Raw genomic sequence first — 23,177 nt, forward strand, 5'->3', positions numbered from 1 at the left:
ATGGATAGGACACTAATCAGTCAAAGGATCTACATGTTTCTTGTTGTCTCATATGTGGGTTATGCTAATATCATTTTATAATCAATATCTTTTCCCTTTCATGTTGTAGAGATGAAAAAGTTAAGCCTCACTTAGGTTATGAATGCATATGTCATGTTATTAGTAGTTTCATACCTATTTTATTACATAAGTATAGAAGGATTTGGGGGTTTAAATCTATTTTGTATAGATTCATATTTATGGTTTGTTGCACTAGTCACATAATAGAATCTAAGGTCTACCTACCTAGGTCTTGCAAAGCCTGACAAAGAAGGAGTTCAACCTTATAGTTGGACCCAGTGCCTCAATAGGTGTGTTGAACATTGGAATTAGCTACACCCTAGACATATTTGATCTTATCATTGGGTTATTAAAAAACTATTAAATTAGGAGCCAACATAGGTTAGGACTTAATAGTCTTGAAGCTTTTAATAGGGTAGACCACTCACAGGGTAAAACATATATTATGATCAAACATTGTAATCCTAATAGGTTAACTTTATTGTTGCAACAGTGAAGATTTGTGAGTTTCATGCCAACCCCAGCTTTACCTTCCCATTGAAGTGTTTCTAGGTTACCAAATCATTTGTGTTATGTGTTGAATCTTTTATGGATGTGATGTGTTCATTTACTATTCATCGTTATAGTTTTAATGTTATGAGATGAATTAGGTGTGAATTCAATGATTTAAATTGTGAGTAAAAGTTTAAGATCCTTATCCCCCCGCCTCACCACCGCTCAATATCTTGTTTCCCATTTAATCCTTCCAACATCAATTGCACCTCCTAATCAAGATAGCATTAATTCCTTTTTATAATGCATGCATGATGCCCCTATCACACCTCAAATTATGTTTACTCATTATGATTTTCCTCCAAGAGATATCCAAGATTATTATGATACTCTTATAGTTGTTTTGTCTATTAATAAAACTACCATGTGACAAACTTTGACTGATAATTGATATGGTATGGGCATTGATCTTTCTACTATTCAACCTGATAACATTCATGTTTGGGGATTTGTTAGCATTGCTAAGAAAAACTTGGGTATTATATTGGTACAAGTAAACATTGGTCCAGTGATATTAGATACTCTATGAATGTTATTCCTAAGACCTTGTTTGCACTCTATGAATTTTATTCCTTCTACTTGTCATTGTAAGGTCAATTTTGTTTATAACAATGTTATGTATATGATTCATATAGATGATGCACATAATCCTTATTTAAGTGTGGAATTTATTCCTCCTACACAAGCATTGAAGGAATCTAAAACTAAAGAAGACCACATTGGCATAATTGATCTACAAGTTGTTGATGGAGAAAGGGAAGTTAACTATTGCATTGTTCACCAGTTATATTACTTTTCATTGATGTCAAATGTTCGACATTTTATTTCATGTTGTTACCATATCATTAGCAAATTATTGTTTAGAGAAAAGAGAAACTAAGGATGATTGAGAGAGGCGACATATTGGGCAACAACTAGAATAATCATTGAAAGTAGTTTTAAATGGTGAAATGTCTTATTAGGTTATTGGAGAGTAAGGCTTATTAGTGAAGTAATCTCTTATCGAAAAAGAGGGACATGCAAGATTTAGGTCAAGAAAAATAAGATTATTCGAGAAGCTTCAACACATATGGAAAGATATCTTTGTGGTTATTGGATCTAGGTTTAGGGTTTGTGGAATACAAAAGGTGAAGAGATAAAATAAGAGAAGGTATTGTAACTAAGAGAAGTAGCTAAAGGAGAAGAAGAAAGGAGATAGAGTTATTGGAGTGCAGAAACAGAAAGTGTGTTGCAATCGTAACAAAATAGTTATTATATGTTGTTGTATTGAAGAGCTTTAGGGGATCTAATATAGAAATATAATGCGAGTTAAAAATCATTTTTATTTCTATTACCCTTTTACCATAGTAATAGTTCAAATCCCTTGGAAGGGTGACCTTAATCGGTTGCTCTAAAACTTCTAACATGGTGGCATTCTTATATTCGAGTGTTCAAATCCTTTAGCAAAGTTGCTCCTAGAAGAGTAAAGATCCTAACAGATCTAGTGTATAATCATGTAATAAGGTACACTTAATAGTGTTTTGTAACCTGTAATCAAGAAAGCTCCTAACAAAGTGTATTCTAGAGGAATACAACATTTGTGAGAATTGTTCTCACACTATGATTTTCACCTAAATTGGATTTCCATGAGATATACTAGTGTTAATATTGAGTGGATGTTTTTATTGTTTTATTTAGTTAAGAGTACATTTAACCAATACCAAAATTATAGGCATAACTAGATCTTATCGGTAGATAGTTTGGAAGTTAGTGAAAATGTGTTAACTTGGTGATTAATAATTCACCCTCCTCCCTCCCTGCACACTAATCAATCCTACACCTACAATTGGTATCAGAGCTTTAGTACCTAAATTGAAAGCCTAAATTCTTACTGAAAATATATCAAGATGTATAAGAAGGAAGCATCAAATTTTAAAAAGCATGAAGATGGTTTTGGAATGTGGGCAACATGATGAAATTGCACATATCAAGACTTGGAGACAATGTAGAATATTATCTTACAATGTAATGTATAGAACCAACTGAAACTCTTGATGATGTGTAGAAGAAAGAAAAACTGGTACACAAAATAGTAATGATAGAACTAGCTAGTGTTTTGAAGAACTCAAAGTATGTGGACATTCAAATTTTGTCAATAGCCAACTAGATGTGGAACAAACTATTACAAGTACGTGGTGGAGACAAGTATATTCTAGAAGGTAAGGTGGAAGGATTGAAAGGAAAAATGAAAGTGAGAACAAGACTATTGCTCAGTATGGAACAAAAATAAAAGAAATTTTTGTTGCAATCAAAGGAGCTGGGGGATCTACTGAAGAAAGTAAAGTTGTAAGTAAATTGCTAAGAACTTTACCTAACTAATATGTAATTAGAGTTTCTACAGTACAAGAATTGACAAAATTTGATAAAAGTAATATTACCATTGATTCTCTTATCAGTAGGCTAACAATATTTGAACTAAGAATCTATGATAATAGCCAACCAACTATATTTCCATTGATTCCCTAATTAAAAAATCTGTATGCCTTTCTTTTCAATGAATATCCAATAAACATGCCTTCATCACTTTTGAATCAAAATTTCCAATATCATCATCTTTTTTAATGTAACATTTACTTCCAAAGATTTTGAAATACTTAACAAAAGTTGCATTGTTGGTTTAAAGAATAATTTTGACATCTGAGTGTCAATACACTTAACCATTTTTCATTATACATGCCAAGCAAAGAGTAAGTGCCAAGTGATATCAAGTGCCGAGTGATATCAAGTGTCGAGTGATATCAAGTGTCGAGTAATATCAAGTGCCGAGTAACATAAGGTGCCAAGTGATACAGTTTTGTTTAGGTGTCGAGCTATCCACGAAACAGCATGTGCCGAGCATTAGTAATGCTTCATGAGATGAGTAACTCAGAATATCAGCATAAGAGTTTGTAATTGCACAAACTATGATGTAAACCATCTTTGTAGCCGACACAAGGTAAATCTCGAAAGATCTAGAGATAAGAACATATCTTTTACACTTCTTATGCAATCTGCATGCAGCCAATTGGAAAATTGGAAAGGCATGCAACCAATCAGCAAAAAGGGAAGTATTGAGCAGGAAATTGAGATTCAATGTGGATTGTAGATCCATATCTAACCCTAAGTCTTCAAAGTCTTTTTAAGGAAGAAGAAAGTTTCATTTTAATAGGGATGAGAGAAGGAGAATAGTGTTAAGGGAAAAACATAATGGAATTCAGTGAAAGAAGACATAGAGAGTAAGAGCAGTAATTCAATATTCAGTTGATTAGAACAAAGCAAAGGAGACAAACAAAAATCAGATTTCAGAGGATCAAAATTACAGAGAGAGCCAAAATAAGTGCTTGCATTCAGCAATCAAGGATTGCAAACTATCAAGTTTATAATACCTAATACTCTTTTACCATTGTATTAGAAAGGAAATCCTATGTAGATAGGTTGGCTTAACAACTATTTGTAGATCCTTATCAAAAGGTGATTAAATCCTTTAACAGGGTGACACTTCATGTTAAGTGTTTGTAAATCCTTTAACTAGGTCACTATTGACACAATGTAAAGCCTTTAACAGGGCAGACCATCAGAAGTGGTTGAACAATATTACTGCAGTGATTTTTGTGGGTATCATCCCCACCCTAGTTTTACCTTCTTATTTTTGGAGGGTTTCCGAGTTACCAAATTCCAGTATTATGTGTTGTTGATGCATGTATTAGTTTCATGTTTATTTGATTTGTTTACATGCATGCAATTTACTTTCAATTAAAAGTTTTATTGCTTAAAGTGTGATACTTCTGATTCCCCCCCCCCCTTCTCATAAGTATTCTTTCCATATTTGAATATTCCAATAGTTCAGACCAAAGTTTATAAGGTGTCTTACCAATGCCTTGTATGGTTTGTACTCTATTTGAGGTGTGTACTATAGTATTTACCGCTTCTCTCCAAAAGATCTTAGATACATTATTTTCAAGCATCATTGTTCTTGTTGCCTTTGTTATTGATATGTTTGTCCTTTTTGCTATCTCATTCCATTTAGGTGTCTTAGGGTCTAAAAGCTATCTCTTTATACCATTGACTTCACAAAAATTGTTAAACTCATTTGAAATAAAATATCCTCCTCTATTAGATCTCAAACATCTAATCTTATAACTAGATTCATTCTCAACTCTACTATTAAATATCTTGAATTTATCAAAAGCTCTAGACTTTTCTCTAAGAAATGCAACCCTCGTCATTCTAGTGAAATCATCAACAAGAATCATAAAATACCTTTCACCATAGAATACTCTTGTCTTTGTAGGACCACTCAAATATGTGTGCACACTCTATAATTAAGTGGTAAATTTCTTGCTTGGAAATTGACTTTTCTTCTATTTTTCTATTATACATTCCTTACATACCATGTTAGTAGATTCCACAATCATAGGAAAATTTCTAATTGCAAATGTAGTATTGACCTTCATAATGTTATCAAAGTTGATATGACAAAATTTCTTATGTCATAACGAAATATCATCCACCTTGGAAACTAGACATGTTATCTTAGTAGGAATCAACTAAAATACATTACCTCTTGTCCTTGTACCAGTACCAATCAATGTGTCATCTTTATCTTTGATAATGCAAGTCTTCTCTGTAAATTGTAACTTATATTTCTTGTCCACTAACTTCCTAACACTCAAAAGATTATGCTTCAAACCATCCACAAAATTAACATCGTCAATGTTAATCTTTCCATCAAGTGTAATAGATCCTGTTCATTTTATATGACAGGATGCATTATTTCTAACTCTAACTACTCCTCCATCATAGCTATTGAATTCAAAAAAACTTGTTCATATCTCTAGTCATGTGATGGAAACATCCACTATCTATAATCCAATAAAATTTCTTCTTTTCAACTTTTTACACTAATGTTTTTTTCTTCTCAAACTTCTTCTTTTTCAAGGAGTTCTTCCTTAATAGCAACAAATCCTATTGTATCATCACTTTTGCTCAAGAATTCTTCTAGTTTTGATTAAAATTCTTTGTCATTGGAAAAAAGGAAATCCTAAGGCATTTTTTATTTATAGGGCTTTTTATATTTCCTTACTCCCTTAGGAAATTTAGAATAATAGTGACCATATTCATTACAAGTCCAACACTTAAAGATTTTGTTAACTTTAGGTTATCTCTTCATAATCAGGGAAAGTCCTTCCTCAATCTTCATTTCTTTTTCTAATCTTGTTCGACTGGTACTGGCATAATCTCCACTTGTACTTGCACTCCTTGTCAACATAGGTTTTTCTTTTAATGCGTCGGAAGAAGTCTCCACTCTAGGCAATTCTCCACTCTGTCTCATCCACATTTCAACTAGCTGCAATCTCCCAAGAAGAGCCTCTCTTGTAATATTAGAGGTGGAGGGAATAACTTGTTCAATCATTTATGATGTTTTTTTGTATATAGGTGTCAAAGTCTTCAATATCTTGCATACAACTTCATCTTTTGATTTCTCTCCACCACAAGTCTTAGATCTTATAACAATCTTTGTTATTCTACCAAAATAACTTTGTATAGATTCATCTTCCATCATCTTAGCATCTTCAAATAATCATATCCAATTATGTAATATAACATTCTAAGCATGTTTATCACCTTCAAATGTACTTTGTAAATCTTTCCAAACTTCATGAGAAATTCTTAAAGATTTTACCTAACCAAATTTAGTTTCAAGAAGAGCTGATAATAATGCTTCTTTAGCAAGCAAGTTGTACAAAAATGTGTCTTTTTGAGTTTCATTACAAGCCTCAATCTTGTCTTCTTCAATCACATCCTTTTGGTTTGTAGTAATCAACCAATCACTTGGACCCCTACATAGTAGATGTGTCTTCATCTTTTCTTTCCAAATATCATAATTAACTCCATCAAACTTTGTACTTTATTTCCTAAAGTGCACCATAGATCTCCTTAAGTTGTTAAGATTTTCCTTCAAGGACCTGATGATCTAATACTAATTGCTAGAAATTAAATATTTCCTAGAGTATGCCATAGATCTCCTTAAGTTGTTAAGACTTTCCTTCAATGACCTAATGCTCTAATATCAATTGTTAGAAAGTAAAGTCCACCAAGATAACTAAGAGGTTGAGGGGGGGTGAATCAATTATGCAATTAAAACAACTCTAAATATCCTTATTATTTCTTAAATGTGTAAATAGTAGATGCAACAACCATAGATAGATAACCATACACAATAACACCAAATTTGCTAACTAGGGAAACACTTGATCAGAGGGAAAACCTCAGTGGGAATGATGCCCACAAGATAATATACTAATATAAATATTCCTTGTGAAATGATGGACCCTATTAGGAGTCAATGAGATACATTTAGTACATATGATTCCCTGTTAGGAGAATTTGATTCATCTTTAGGAGATTCCAACCCTTTTAGGAGTTGTGTAAACCTTGTTAGGAGTTGAAAGGAAGATAGAAGGACCCATTGTCCAAAAAACTTCAGTACTATCCTCATTGAATAATATAATTGTACATCAACAACTATCCAAAAACAACTTGTCTTGCCAGATGCAATTCCTTGTAAGCTTACCATGCCTCAACTGCACCAATCACTTCTCTGATCCAGATGATATTCACATTTAAGCTCACACAATACATCAAAATGATCTCACTGATCTGTGAACTCTACCACAAGGAAATAATTTTTCCTTAATACCAAGTCCTAGAATAAATTATTGAGTTATCCTTGAGGCTTTTCCAATTTACAATAATGATATATGACCAACTTAAGATATTACATTACACATTACATTACAATATTAAATCTTTTTCATAATTATAAGTAATATGTCAACTTATAGTCTTCATAAGTTTCCACTCGTCGATCATCTGAGTATGTGTGATTAACCAAAGCATCTTCAACATGCCTTCAACCTATGTCTCAGCTCACTCAATTAGATTACATCCCTATTAGGAGATAAAATCCAAACATTAGTATCTACTTTCCAAAAATGTCATCTAAAAGATGCCTTCACCAAATCCTTTAGAACTCTTTCTAGTCTTTATATTTTTGTGTGCACTCTTAACCATAGCATGTAGACATACTCTAGAATAGAATTCCATGTGTCCATAAGTTGATCTTCAATCTTAAAACTATGTAAAGCCAAACTCTATCTACTTTTGTGTCAATCTTCATTGACTACCTAGTATGTTGACATCAATAAAAAACTTTGTCATGAATGCAACACACAATGACTAAATCATATCTCCAATACTGTTAGGATACTCCCCCATAGGAATATAATCAGCATTCCTGCTAACACTACCTTTCTTCAACCCTTGTATTTTTTTAGTAAATCAAGCTCATAATCAACAAGTTTGAATTATCTCATTAATTTCTCCACATCTCATCTCATCTTGTGATTTTCTCATTTGGTCTTTTTGTTTTCTCCAACCGAATCTCCTACCACAAATTTTTTACATGACCTTCTAGTTTGACCTTTAAAAATTGATTCTTTAGGGATCTTCATTGTCTTCATATTCAAATTATTCTTCCAAATTAATCTAGTCGATTAGTTCATCTGGGTTAAGATTTCCTAAACAATGTGGGGACTTTCTTGGGTGTCTTTACAATCTTAGAAATGTCCCTCGAAAGATTAAATTCCTCTAGATTTTCTTTTGGAACTTATTGTTCTATCTTCTTTTCTTTTTAAAAATTCTCCTCAATTTTATCACTTTACACAATATTCATTCCTCTACACATTCCTTCTTGCAATGCATGTACTTGTCTCTAGATTAATTCATCTATGCATCTCTTCTTTCAATGCTTGTACTTATGTCTAGAGGGCTCTAAAAACCTCTTTTGGCACACCTCTGACTCTTCCACCACAATTCCTTTGTGGAGGTATTTTGGCACTTATCACTTTAACCCACAACTACAATCCTAGTGTAAAATATCTCAAATTTGATGATCTATTTAGACACTTAGGAGCTTATACCCTGATACCAATTTATGAAGGATATTCCCCTTATTAACACAAACAAACACAACAAAATAGAGAAATAGTAGTAATTTGAAAGAAATGAAATTGGCTTCTTATTATCTCTAATAAAATATAATTACAATATTTACAATTATGACATATAAAGCAACATGGAAACTTTCCTTACAATATTTTCAAAGCTAGATACAACATATGCAATGTTTGAACTATCCTAGAGAACCTTATGGGTCTTCTTTATATAGTCAACATCTAATTGTCCAAGAAGATTCTAGAAATGTTAAACCTAAACTTTGAGGTCGAGAAACCCTAAGATAATGTTATTTATATTTTATTACCTTAGAGTAGGCCCCAAAAAACTTCAGGACTCAAAATATATATTGAAGAATTTTTTTTTACATGTTTCAGGTTGTGCAAATTTTGGAGACCATAGCTCATTTTAAGTTTCTCTAATTGGCTATTATGACCCATTTTAAAAATATCAAAAAATTATCTACAACACTTACAACTTGTGCAAGCCCTAATTAGCCAAGGTCTGGCCCCCCTTTTTGGAGCATCTAAAGCCTTCAAAACTAAGTTCAAATTTTTCATACTCCACTGCCAATACAAAAACAAATAAATATCTTCAAACCTAGACTTGATCTTGCAATAAAAATTTAATGGTAGGATGATATATCTTTAATGAACTTCTAGGTTTGAAGAAGTTAGAATATTATAAGCTACAATTAGTTACTAAAATTATTAAGCTTCCAAAAATAGTGACCCTATACTAAGATTGCCCTTCTGAAATAAAAAGACAAACCAATTTTTTTTGGGTGATGCAAGATTTCCCCTACACCTAGGATGCTCCTACATTAATAACATACCTCATAATAAATTATGAGTACTTTGGACCATCCACCAAAAAGAGTACCCGAGAACTTTAGAATTAGGCCTAATTAGCCCACTTTTACAAAGGAACCACCCTCAAGTCTTATCCTCTTGACTCCAGACCACAAAAATATTTCGTAAAGATGGAAGACTACAAATTTTCTATTTTCCATAAAGATTCATGCCCATCTACACTCCCAATCACCAAACCCTCACTTTTAAGCCTCTAAATTAGGGATTTCTAAAACTCTTGTCTTTGATCGCTTCTAAATATATATCATCCCCTCAAACATAATCTATAAAAAAATCACTATCTCCTTGAGATATTTTACATCAACCAATACATGGCACCTTGCAATGTAGTATGTCACTTTGCAACTTCACACCCTAGGGTATCCACTTTACTGAATCACGATTTCCCTACTATGAATATTAGTATAGGTTATAATATTACATTTACCTAAATGCATTCCAAAAGTAAAAATGGAAACATAAATTAGAATGGGTTAATTACATATAGTGACCCCTCAAAACCTTAATAGATTATCTCCTACACTAGTTTCTAGACCAAAAAATATTGATGAATATTGATTAAATGAAAATTAAGGATCAATAAAAAATTAACATTAAAACATTACCCTATCATATCTGATGCATTTCCAACCCAAAAATGAATAGAAGAGAAGATATATAGCCATAATGTGATTAGTTTATTCTTAGGATTGTAATTTAATTACCAAATGTATCTTGTCTTACAACCAAATCCATTTGTATCATCTTTGGAATTCATAGAAATGATTAATTAAATATCAAAAGACATCCCAACTAATCCCAACTAAAATTTAAACAAAAAATACATGTTAACCAAAAGCTGTCAACAACTTTGGAAAGTTGCTTGACAACTTTTCTTGTAATTTTGCAATTTTTTGGTAACTTATGTTTCCTTGTATCTCAACAACCCAAAATGGTATAGTTTGGTATCCTTAAAATAAATGAATCAAAACATGCATTTTTCCCTTGGTCTCACACATATGACCAATTTGACCCATACATGCAATTTTTTCATAATTAGAAACTCTTGGACATTAACTAAACAAATTGACTCCACAATCTTAGTTATTACATCAATTGACATTTATTAGCCTTATTAAATCACATATTGACCAAAATGAACATATTGGACTCTATTACATATTCATCATTTGAGTTTGTAAGAATTTTTCTTAGGGCAAATTCACCGAAGATCAAAGAACTCGAACGCAAGCACAATTATATACCAAAAAGAGTATGATCAATATATCATAGCATGTCCTAATACATCACTATATTTAAATTAGTGTACACACTAGGAGTGCTTGTATATAAAGGCCTCTCAAGAAGTACCTAGAATGTCTCTAGAAAGAACCAAGAGATAAGATAAGCATGACAACTAAGCACACGTCTTATCCATCATTCTAGATGAGAGGATAAGAATGACAAGGTGTATCTCAAATGGAGATGTTGTAGACACCATGTATTTAATTAGGGTGCTAACTCATGTGTTGTAGACACCATGTGCATAAAAGAGGTGTGAACTCCTATGTTGTCAACATGACAACTCACAAAAGTATGCATACTCCTAGGTGACTAAATAAATAAATATTAAAATAATGCATTAACCTAAGTAAACTTAAGTAAGTGTAAATAATGAATAATTATTTACACCAACACCCCGCCTTAAGTGCAACTTAGGGGAATGCACTTAAGTTCACAAGAAACTAGGATGAAATGCATAATGGGTCCCAATTACTACTAGGCCATGTTAGGTACCCATGTACATAATGAAATGCAATCTCTCATAAAGTGGAGAAAGAGGGAAAACCTCATGGGAAAAATTCTCCCCCAAAAAGAGAGATGAAAAGGATGGATGGAGTAATCACAACTCCCCCATTATGACATACATAAAATATATACAAAGGAGAAATGGGAGAAGAACAAAACCCCCTAAGAGGAAGAAGTCCCCCCCATAAAGGAGAAGAAGAAGAAGACAAGGTAGTCCCTCCCCCCAAAAGTAGTGTATCGATCAATGAGAAATACTCCAATATAGAAGATGATCCATGACTACTGAATGATGTTCCTCTCCTTTGGAAGAAACAATGGAAAATTTATTGGTGAGACACTCTCCTTGTATGTAGAAAGAATCTCTACGATGAACGGTGTCTCTGAAACTTGTTCAAGTGTCACTATGTTGATATTGATGGTGGCTCCTTCCAAAACTACTAAGAAGAAGTGCAGATCTAGCAAGGATTGATGTAGAACCTATTTCAAAGAACCAACAGTATCCTCAAATGATAGAGAGACCTCCTGCAACTGTTGTACATAAGTATCCACAATTATGCCAACCTGTAAAGATTGATCATGTAGAGAACGGACATAAGGGTCACAGTGAGCCCTTGCAACAACTGTAGAAGGATCGTCCTCATCAAAAAGAAGCAGGATATCATCAAAGAAGTCCTCCAAATCTATTGTGTGACTCCATGAACAAACCTGAAATGTCAGTCAAGAAGTCATCACCTAAGGTAAGAACTAGAAGACAAAGTGTACCCTATTGTGCTGAAGTACATGAATCCATCACTATAGAAATAGATGAAGAATTCACCTCAAAGAGAAGATAAATATCATCTAGGATGTCTCCCACATCTTCAATGTGAGACTCCATAAATAGGCCTGCAATGTCAGGAAGTTGTCACATGAAGGTAAAGTAGGAAGACATAAAGGGTCATGCTGCACTAAATCTGAAGCATCTGTGGCTGGAATAGGATCAGTAAGAACAATAGGAGCATTTAGAGGTGTGATCTCATCTTGAGAGGATGCAGCTATGACTGGAGGTAAAAGATCTTTTGGGAATGGAGGAATGTGGGGATCTCCATAAAGCTCCCTAAGATAAATCCAAATATCATATAAATCTTTTGACTACAAGTCATCAAGTGAATCCATAACCTCCATATCCATAAATAGAAAAAGTGTACGACAAAGGATGGAACATGTGTCCTCGTCGTATAAAAGTCCTCTCGCATATGGTAGTGCATTATGCTGAGTAAGAAATGGGATAACCAATTGACTCCATTCCTGATAGTTTTCTGGTTTCAAGATAATTATATATTCCTCTTCCATGATGGACTAATCAATATAACCCCCAAAGATGCAAGAAAACAATCAAAGAAACCCCCCAATGTAAGATTCAGTGCTTTATAGGTGGTGCATGTACAATATGCCACTTGTCAAAATATACAAGATAGACTTCTGATTTTGCTAGTTACAACTGCCTTTTGAGGCCTAAATCTAGAACTAAGCACTATAGCTGAGATATTCAACAATTCTAAAAAGAAATGAAAGTAATACAATGCAGAAAAGGCCCTAATGCTAAAAGTGATATTTTTGTCTATGCAACCCTATTATCTGAATGTTGATCTAGAAAGTAGACAAAAAATAGCACACTTTCAAAAAAAAAAAACTTGAAAAGGAGTTCAAATGTACAAAGCGTTTCAAGTTGCAAAATGCAAGATTGGATAGGTATAGTCACCAAAAGATACAATTTCCAAAAAATCATTGCACCAAAATTAGAAAAGAATAGCACCAATGAAGAGTTCATGAAATTCTACCCAAAATAAAAAAGAATCGCACCTGATTTGGAGTCTAGATGACTGAGTTATGGCCTCTCAAAGTTAGGCTGCCAAATCAAAACTAAATTTGGAGAGGGGCCTGGAAGGAAAACTATGTGCTTAAATTTGAAGGGCAAATGGTTGTCGCTGCAGTTAGAAAATCCCTAGTTTTGATGGTTAGATGGCTATCAAATTTAACCACGTAAAATGCTAACATCAACAAAATAAGTCCCCCTAGTGATGTGGTTGTACATATGTTGCTGACTGGTCTGACACATGTGTAGTATGAAATCCCTGGTTGGTGGTTGACATGGCGCTGAGTCACATTTGCTGATGTGTCTATGTTAGTCGATGTTGACTAGGCCGTTGAGTTGGACTGTCTTGTAGGGTGTCATGGACACTGAGTTGATTGGTCCTGCATGTGTAGAGATAATGGACACCATGTGGCATGTCGAAAAAGGGAGGAGAACTCACTAGAAACCCTATATAGCACTATAATTTATGTTGGTCTTGTTTGCAGTGCTACTGGGAAGAAGTCGGTGATACGTGTCGAGCCAAAAACCTTTCGTAGGGTCAGGAACGTTCAACACCATCAGGTTTCACTTTGCAGGCCACCGAAGTGTGGGTATTTAATCCCACATTGCATGTAGGAACACTCATATGAGTGTTTGAAAGGGCAGCGACCGTGGTAATAAAGTAAATAAGGTAGCCCATTAGAACTATCGTTGGCTAGAGTTGTGGTGTATTTCGGTGCCTAAATTTATGTGGTGCTCAAACAGAGTTTGGAAAGACCGATGCCAGGAGTGTTTAGTCTGATGTTGAATAAAGAATATTCCCTACGCCAATGGAATATGCCATGTTGTAGAGCTAGGGTGTGACTGCTCGGTTTTGCAAAAGAAAAATTCTCTATAGGGTTGCCTAGCTAGAAAAAATTCCAAAAATATGCAAGAAAGTAAATATTGAGATCTAAATTAAATAAAATTGTAGATCAAAAAATTCATACCCGAACTTGCAAATCGGGGCCTCTGGGTGCCGATTTGCAAAAAAAGTTTCCTCACGATCGACTTTGCGCCAGGGTAGCTGAGTTTATAGCCGATTTTCACCAAATCGATGTTCCAGCAATGGCGAGGTCCATTTTGGCTCTAGATGCTCCCAATTTCTATGGTACTTTGGATTCAATTCGAGGTACTAGAAGAAACAATGGTCTCAAATGACTATGTGAAGAGAGATTCTCTAATCACTGATACCATGTAAGAATTTGTCTTAGGAAAAATTCACCCAAGATCAAAGAACTCGAAAACAAGCACAACTATAAACCAAAAAGAGTATGATCAATATATCATAACATGTCCTGATACATCACTATATTCAAATTAGTGTACACACTAGGAGTGCCTATATATAAAGGCCTCTCACGAAGCACCTAGAATGTCTCTAGAAAGAACCAGGAGATAAGATAGGCATGACAACTAAGCACACATCTTATCCATCATTCTAGATGAGAGCATAAGAATGACAAGGTGTATCTCAAGTGGAGCCATGTGCTTAATTAGTGTGCTAACTCCTGTGTTGTAGACACCATGTGCATAAAAGAGGTGCGAACTCCTATGTTGTCAACATGAAAACTCACAAGAGTACACATACTCCTATGTGACTAAATAAACAAATATTAAAATAATGCATTAACCTAAGCAAACTTAAGTAAGTTTAAATAGTAAATAATTATTTACACCAACAGAGGTCTCCTTGGATCCTTAGGTGCTCTTGCACCACACTCCTCCCCCAAAAGAAAACTTTTTCATGAGAGGATGTGTTGAAAGGGGGTCATCCTCTAACTCAATGCATCCTCCTTGACATTCTTCAAAAACCTTGTCCATAAAAAGGAGAATATATGCCAATTATATCATGCATATATTGAAATAACAACTCCTTATGGCTCCCATCCTAGATTCTAGCCTCCACTTATAATTTAGCATTCATTTCCCTTATACCTCCACGCTATAATTTTAGGTTCCAATTTCTTTTAATATTGTTGCATTTCCAAATGTATCTCTTTGAATTGTCATAATATAATAAGTATGACAATTTCTAGATATTTTCCAAAATGGATCTCTTGTACAGCATTGACCATTGATTAAGTTTCAAGCCATTGATTTGAGCTCTGATCTATATTCCAAATTTTCTATAGTTTGGATTCTCAATTATAATTCTTAGAACCACAATTCTAATAAGAATTGTGGAACTATCCATTTTTCCTTTCATCATTTTGTGCACTTATCAACTTGACCAACATCAAGTTAGAGAAGAAAGGGAAAAAAAGGCTAGACTTCATCAATAAAATGGTTTGCTTATTTTCTATTTAATGCATTTTAGTTTGATGGCCTCGTTGGTGTGGTCAAAAATACATTTTCTATAATTTTTTAACTTTATGATTACCTTTGTTATATATGTTTATAATCTCATTTTCCTAATCTACAAAAATATTTCTGTTGATATATTGATATATTAACAGTAGAAAATTATTTGAAAGAACTTAACCAAAATATTAATCTTATTACTAAAACTTTTTTATACATTAATTTGTATATCTCTATTTTAATAATTAAATCTATATTTTATATTTTCTCACTATAATGTGAAATTAAGTCATTAGTTGTTCCCTTTTTGGGGACCTTATGTTGACTAGTTAAAATGAACATTCGCCCCAACAATTGAGGGAAACAAATTTCAAACTCCAACTGTCTAGAGCGTTCTAATTTTCCAATATGAAGGTGCCGTTTTGATAATTTTGGATTTTTACACAAAATTCCACTAACATGATGACAACCCCACAAATTTCAAAGGAAGAGTTGTAAATGTAAAATATCTTTGAACTCAATGTGTAAAAACACTTCTACAATTAAAACTTACACAGGTGATGATTTCCTAAAGCAATCAATTTCTTGGGTGGGGCTCATCAACTTTAGGACCTTTTTTACATTCTCTCTTTCACGGTGATGTTGATGACTTGATTTGAATGAAAGGAATTTGTTCTTGCTTAAAGTGATTCTTAGACAGTGAAAGAAAAATAGAGATAACATCTCTTCTTTCATATGCCCATAGATGTTTTGGAGATCTAATTATTATTTAAGCTAATATTTAAATGATTAGGAGGCTAAGCGAAGAGTATTATAAATTGTTATAATTAATTTCTAAGAAATTTTTTCAATGGGACATCAATATGATTTTTCTTAATTATTGTCTAAAAAATGAAAACATATGTACTCATTGTCGATTTTTTTAAATTTTTTTGGTTGGTGATTGATTCATTTGTACACAACTATTGGTACATTGCATACAGCGTATAGGGACATTTAGACACAAGTACTGATCTTTTTTTATGAGTGACTATTGGTACATAACATAATAGTTATAGGGCAAAATCTGACTTACAATTTTAGAATTCTAGGTATGTGAAGTTAGCCTAAGCAACTAGTGGATATTTTCCCCTAGCAAAGCACTCTGAGAACTATTATGCACACAAGCATCAAAGAATGACCATTCCAAAATATCACCTAAAAACTCACAATTTCCTCAAGAAATTCAAGAAATTGTACAACTCTTCTAATTGACACCGCTAGTAATAGTGTTAAATAGTGTAAGTCTTATATACTTTCATTGAATAATGGTGCATATATGTTGTACCTAGACAGTATCCTATTAACATCATATAAGAATTGTTACCACCACATAAGAATTATTTATGATTTTTTTAATAATAACAATTAGAAATTAAACAGACAGGAACTGAATCCGTCATTTGAACAAGCACGATGAGTCCCTTCGGTAATTGACTGGAAAGAAAGTTGTGTGAACAAACGTTTCTATCATTCTTTTCTTCGGTATAAATTCTCATGGGCATATCATGTGAAAGGTAAAAGCCTTTATACCACCGTAGATTGCAGAGTCAGCAACCACAAGGAAGAAGAATTAATGAGCAATGAAGCCTGTGTCTTATCTAATGATTTAACACCTAACTCAAAGGTTTGGCAGAATTTATTGCTTAAGTTTAAAGCATCTATTTATTAAAACCAACACTGAACTTTGATCAAGTACAAAATTAGGCCAAATTCCTTAATTTGCATAATATCTATAAAAACCAACTTTAGTTGCAGAGGGTCCCTCTTCACTGACCATGATCCAGTGGGCAGATGGGTATTTATGAGACCACATTTACAACTGGGTACAAGGTATGGGGTTTTGAAACATTACAGCTGTGAAAGAATGAGACCTATTGTAGGTGCAATAAATGATGTTATTTATATTATGAAAAAGTTCGGTTTTTTGAGAAGCACTAGATGGTATGTGGTAGATTCAGGACAAAAATACCTAAAAAAAACACTTCTTCAAACTATTAGACACAAGAGAATAAGGGAATAGTGAGTACAAAGTACAGTGCCTCCTTAACTGGACGACTTCTATTCTGAGTGAAGCATGACTCAACTTTACAATCAGGGCTTCTTGGTGCTAACCCCAACAAATCAGCATACAGTGTGTAGGTGCTAAACTATATTAGCCACAGGAAAATCCTAATTAACATTGAAATACACAACCTCTACTCAACGAGGTGAACAATGAGGGATAAAAATGGCACAGCTTTTTTGAGAACCTCAACCAAATATGGAGGGTAGTGGCTATCCAGCTATGAAAATGGTTTTTTTTCATATAACTTTTCGTAAATAAACGAAGTCTTTCTCCTTCATATGGCAAACTCTTTTCGCCCCTGCATAGCCATTGCCAACATGGAGAAGCATGTCCTACCCATTCTGGAACACTGCTCTGAAGAACAAGAATTGGGAAGAAAACAGGAATTCATTACATATGAACTCCATTGGGGTTCCTACATGTGTATTTGTGTGTATATATATGTGTGTATTGAGACTGAGAAGAGAGACTATGGACATTTGGGATTGCGGCCTGGGCCGCCATAATAGAAGTAGTTTCCCCATTTGTTGTTCACTCCGCCTTGAATGTCATAGCAGTCTGGATGATCAGCCAAAACTTGGAGATTTGTGAGGGGAATGAGACTGTTATCCCAATCTACAACTTGGAGATTTCTGAAGTAACTTGATCTTGAAAACCCTTCTGCTGCAAAATGACCACTGCCCATTTGGGTACTGGTGTGTGCACCTCCTGGTCTTGTATTCACAATCTCCCCTCCCCATTGAATCATGCTTGCATGATCTGCCAAGTGACTGAACAAAAATGCTGGCCAATACCCCACCAGCAGCCCTTCTCCAAATTCTAGCCACCAATTCCCATGATTTGGATCCTGGTTAAGAACATAAACATATTAGATATACAATTCTCTTTATTCTACTACCCACAGACCTTACATTTAAGATAATGAGCAACGTTTCGGATCACTCTCTATGATCCATCAACGGGATGAGAGAATGCAAGAATGGAATAGCAACATTTCGGATCACACTCCGTGATCCATCATCACAATGAGAGAGTGCAAGAATGAGAGACTACAAGTGCTTCCATTATTGCATTCTCTCATCCTGATGATAGATTATAGACTGTCATCAAAATCGTTGACGATTAAAAAAACATACACAACCAAATGCAAAAACAAAAATTTACATCAGTTCAACTATATAATTCGAATAGACAAATTGTCCTTTCCTTACGTGATGATCTATAGCACTGATGATCACACTTTGGGATGAAAAAAGCCTTATTTAGTCAATTCCCAGAAAGAATGCAGAAACCGAAACACTCTTTCTAAAGAAATCCATATGATCCAAAACTTAAAATGACATGAATGTATGAAATTAAGAAATGGGTATCCAGGTCCTATGATACACCAAGCCATACATCATGATATACCGGGGGCAAGGATGCTTTGATAAATCATAGGGTCCGAATAGCCATTTCCCTGAAATACAATAAAATTATGTCATTGCTATGAAATAAAGTTCAAGGTTTTATGATATGGAGTGCTAACCTTCCAAACGAGCAAACTGATATCATATTGACCGCCATTAAAAGCAGATGTTGGTGATATGGCAGCTCCAATGGCAATTCCGTTGTTAGTCTGCACAAATCCTGAACACAATAGGTTGTAGCATCCCGTTGCCTGATATGCATCTGTCTGTAAAACCAGAAAATACTCAATTCAGGTTTCTCAAACTGCAAATTCATTTTTGAATCCCTTAAATTACTAAACTGCTGAATTTGATGCACTGACCGTCCAGTATGTGAAGAAGCGAGGAAATGAATCTCCATATAGCTCCGGGCTGACCTGCCAATGTAAGCAATGCACACACATATATATTAATTCCATTCCCATTGCTTGAATCTATTGTTAAGCTTACAGTTTTTACTTGTACATACTTGCCAGCCAGCCTCAATTGTGTTGAGATCTTGCCCAAATGAGCCAGAGATAACCCACATCTGGGATAGGCTAAATTCATATGGCTTCTGTATATGAGGCGTCCATACATTCAAACTGGCCTTGGCACCATAGTATTGATCTCCCATTACATATCCTACAGCATGCTGAAATTCACATATAATGTAACTAAATTAAGATAAGTTGCATAAAAATTGGGAGTTATCCTATCTGGCAACTCAAAAACTAAAAAGATTAGTGTGTTTTGTTTCTGGATTTGACAGTATGGGAAATAATGCTCATCGTTGACTAGTTGAATTCAGAAACATAACAAATTGCTCATACGGACTGTAGAAATCTAATATCTCTGAACTAGGAAGATTTTCTTGAGGGATTCTGTGAGAAATATAACAATGATCTAAGAAGATGTACTTAGAGGAATTCTGTGAGAAATATAACAATGAACTCAGAAGATGTACATGAGGGATTCTGAGAGAAATTAAACAATATACTAACCTCATGGCCACCGGAGTAAACAGAATCCCGGCGTTTAGGATTCCAGGCAGCAGGATGGCGGTTGGATTTACGTCCAAATCTTTTGACGGAGCCAACTCTCATTATATCTTGTTGGGTAGTTCTTCTGATAGGAACAGTCCCTTCTGGGCATTCTCCCATGTGATGCCATAGCTGAAACTTGTCTAACGCACCTCCTCCTGATCTTTCTCCTTTGGGCCGCCTAACAGGAGGTTCCTGCAATGTTATTGATTGAACACTCTAAATTAGTCTTTTTAAGAAGTATAGAAACACATTTATATGGAACAAGGCGATCAAACTATTAAAAACTGTAAAACAAATCCTCAAGGCAATCAAAGGACGTTTGCGGGTCGATGAATCAACACAATCAATTCAAATTATCAATCAAGAAAAGATTAGCAAAAGAATTTGAAGTTAATAAGTACGAGGAAGTCAAATTGTGATATTGCTATCAGGATTCAACAGTTTGAATCCTGGATTTTAAGTTAGAAAATGAAATCTAAATCACTTGGCCTATTCCAGTATATTCAAACATATAAACACTTGACTAGTAGTTGCCCAGACAAAGCCTTGCTCATCGTGTAATCCCTGAACAACCGACATTTTAAAAATTTGAACGGCCGTTGGTACAGGAAACAGTACACACAGCCAAGAAAAACTCAGTGCCGGCATTAAAATCAAAGGAATCAAATTAAGTGAACATATAAAAAAGCAAATTTTGAACATAAGGTTTTCGCTTTTTAAACATAAGGTTTTCACAGTGCCCGTCAATCAGTAGAGTCTTTCAAATAATAACATAGAGCTTTTCACCGTCCCAATCAGTAGAAAGACTCTCAACAATTGCCCATAAGAAATTTGTATCAACCATTGGGATCACAATCTCATTGCTACGATGCTATCCCAATGAAGAATCATAAATGGTTAATACAAAAATATGGTTTTGGATCACATTTTATCGTTATCCTGATGTTTCTAAATAACTACAGTACATACAGTGTGATAGATTTCTGCATCTTAAAGAAAAATAAACAACGGGAACCGTGTAATTGCATGATAGCAGATCCCACAGACTGTTTAGAACTGACTGACATTGAAATTGGCTAAACCTCAAACTAAAATCTGCCCAATTATTTGGTTGTTGAGAAAAGCATGAAATAATAAAATTGGGTTTCATTGACAAGGCCGTTAGTTTTTGAATTAGATTGTGTGAGAAAATATAATATCAACACTTCAGATCACATGCTGATCCAGAGAGCTAAGAGAAACATCAAACCTGAGGGCTGAGTCCTTTCATTCGAGGATGATCAAATGCAGGCTGATGATGTGCAAGAACACAATCAATAATATCTCCATCCGGGCTCTGCAGTCACAGTTTTTCAATCCATAAGAAAACCAATTCAAACCAAAATCACATAACAACGAAAAACATGTTTTTGCTTTCAACTTGAGACTAGATCATGAAATGTGATACAAATAAATGACACTTTTTTTTCCAGATTTTTTTAACTTGACAGACATATGAGAATCCATGCCTGTATGGTTTTGACGGCAGGTTTGTTGAGTCTCTTGAGATGTCTGCCTATTCTCTTCAATTTGATATCTGAGAATCCAGTTGTAACATTATAATTAGGCAGGCGGCTAGTCTCTTCAGCATTCAAAGTAGGAGTGGGGAGGAAGCAAACAAGGCAGAGGAAAACAACACAAAGCTTGGTCCAAAAGCATGGGACAAACCAATGGAATGTTGAACTTCTCCCCATGATCTCCTTTCTCTCCTATCACTTGTAATTCCAATTCTTCTAATTCCCTCTCTTGTTGTTATTCTTGTTGAGAACCAAAGGCAATCCATATCTTTTGTCCTATCCCTCTTAATCTTGCTAACGGTTTCAAGGACCAAGAACAGCAAGCGCAAGAGCACTGCAAGATCTCCATGCGACCCCCAACACCCGGTCAGTCAGTCATTCATGCCTTTCATCATTGCAGGGCTCTTCCTCCCAATACCGGCAGCTGTCAGAGCCTCCCAGGCACGAGCACAAACATCACCATGGGAGGGGTATATATAAATATAAATACCCAGTTGATCAAATATAATAATAACGCCGGTGGGCTTCCATTCCTTCAGTTCCCTTCAAACCAGCAATGGGGATCTTCTTTTACACTTCCCAAGATGATTTAAATACATATGTGAGGCGTGGCCCTCTTTTCCTTTCTTTTCTTTTATGACGCTCTGCCAATGATGCCCCCCACTGCTTCAGAACCCACTCAGTCTTATTTCTTCCTTCAAGGCTGAAAAAGCAATACATTTTCATTTCACTCTTTATACACATTAATTTGAATGGGTGCCCCATTGGCCCACACTGCAGGGCGTGCACCGAAGGCTTCCTCATTGTACCATAAATGTCCTCCTCCCCACATATATAAATATTGAACAAACCATGATGTTACCCACGTTTTCACATTAATCCACAACAAAATGTAAGAAAAAAAGTTGAAAGCAATTGAAACTACAAACCAGACAGTATGATTTCACTTGTTTTCCCCCTTTCCATATTCATGGCATCCACTGACCATCTTGGGAGATATCAAAAAGAACAATCTTTTAAAATGTGGCATCTTGGCCCCTTTTGAATGCTTTTTTGGGGCCTCTTGTTCCTTTCCCTTTTAGAATTTGTGCTTCAAGCATTGTTCTTCGTTGCTCCACTAAAAGTTGGGATTGACTTAAATTTGATGACTATTCGTTTTATTGTTGTCTTGGAATACAATCAAACTACAAGTCCTTACGTGTAAAGTCTTTAGGCCACTATTTGGATAGGCGTAGATCTCTTTCCTCAAGAGCAAGTTGACAGATGTTCTTAACTGATTTCTGCAATTTTGTACTAACACGGGACATTTTGCTTTTGGAAAGTTGTGAAATCTAGTTCCCATTTCACACAAGGAAAGTAAACCAAAGGATTTTAGCCTTTGTCAGTCTCTAGCATTTTTTATTAGAGAATTCTTAAAATTATTATTTAATTCTTGTTTTTATAACTCTTAAATATTTCTTTGACTAAGAGTTAAAGGTTGCAGTGTGTTAATTTTGTTAAAAGTCGTTTGAAACATGCGGTGAAACATGGGTGTAATACAGGGACTCACACTCCCCTC

The 23,177-nt window shown here is 34.6% G+C and overlaps 1 protein-coding gene across 1 annotated transcript; it reads right to left on the reverse strand.

Annotated features, from left to right (window-relative positions):
* Window positions 1-17,225: 17,225 nt before the first annotated feature.
* Window positions 17,226-22,751, reverse strand: LOC149561367 (protein neprosin-like). Its single transcript, XM_089825106.1, has 7 exons — window positions 21,572-22,751; window positions 21,313-21,399; window positions 20,022-20,255; window positions 19,508-19,672; window positions 19,362-19,415; window positions 19,119-19,265; window positions 17,226-18,437 (listed from the first exon to the last, which is right to left on the reverse strand). Exons 1-7 carry the CDS (start codon window positions 21,794-21,796, stop codon window positions 18,060-18,062), a joined length of 1,290 nt encoding a protein of 429 aa, XP_089681232.1. The 5' UTR covers window positions 21,797-22,751; the 3' UTR covers window positions 17,226-18,059.
* Between the last annotated feature and the right edge of the window lie 426 nt (window positions 22,752-23,177).

This window comes from Cupressus sempervirens, chromosome 4 (genome assembly GCF_028749045.1).
Source record: "Cupressus sempervirens isolate cs-2001-9-10 chromosome 4, ASM2874904v1, whole genome shotgun sequence".
NCBI classification, from domain to species: domain Eukaryota; kingdom Viridiplantae; phylum Streptophyta; class Pinopsida; order Cupressales; family Cupressaceae; genus Cupressus; species Cupressus sempervirens.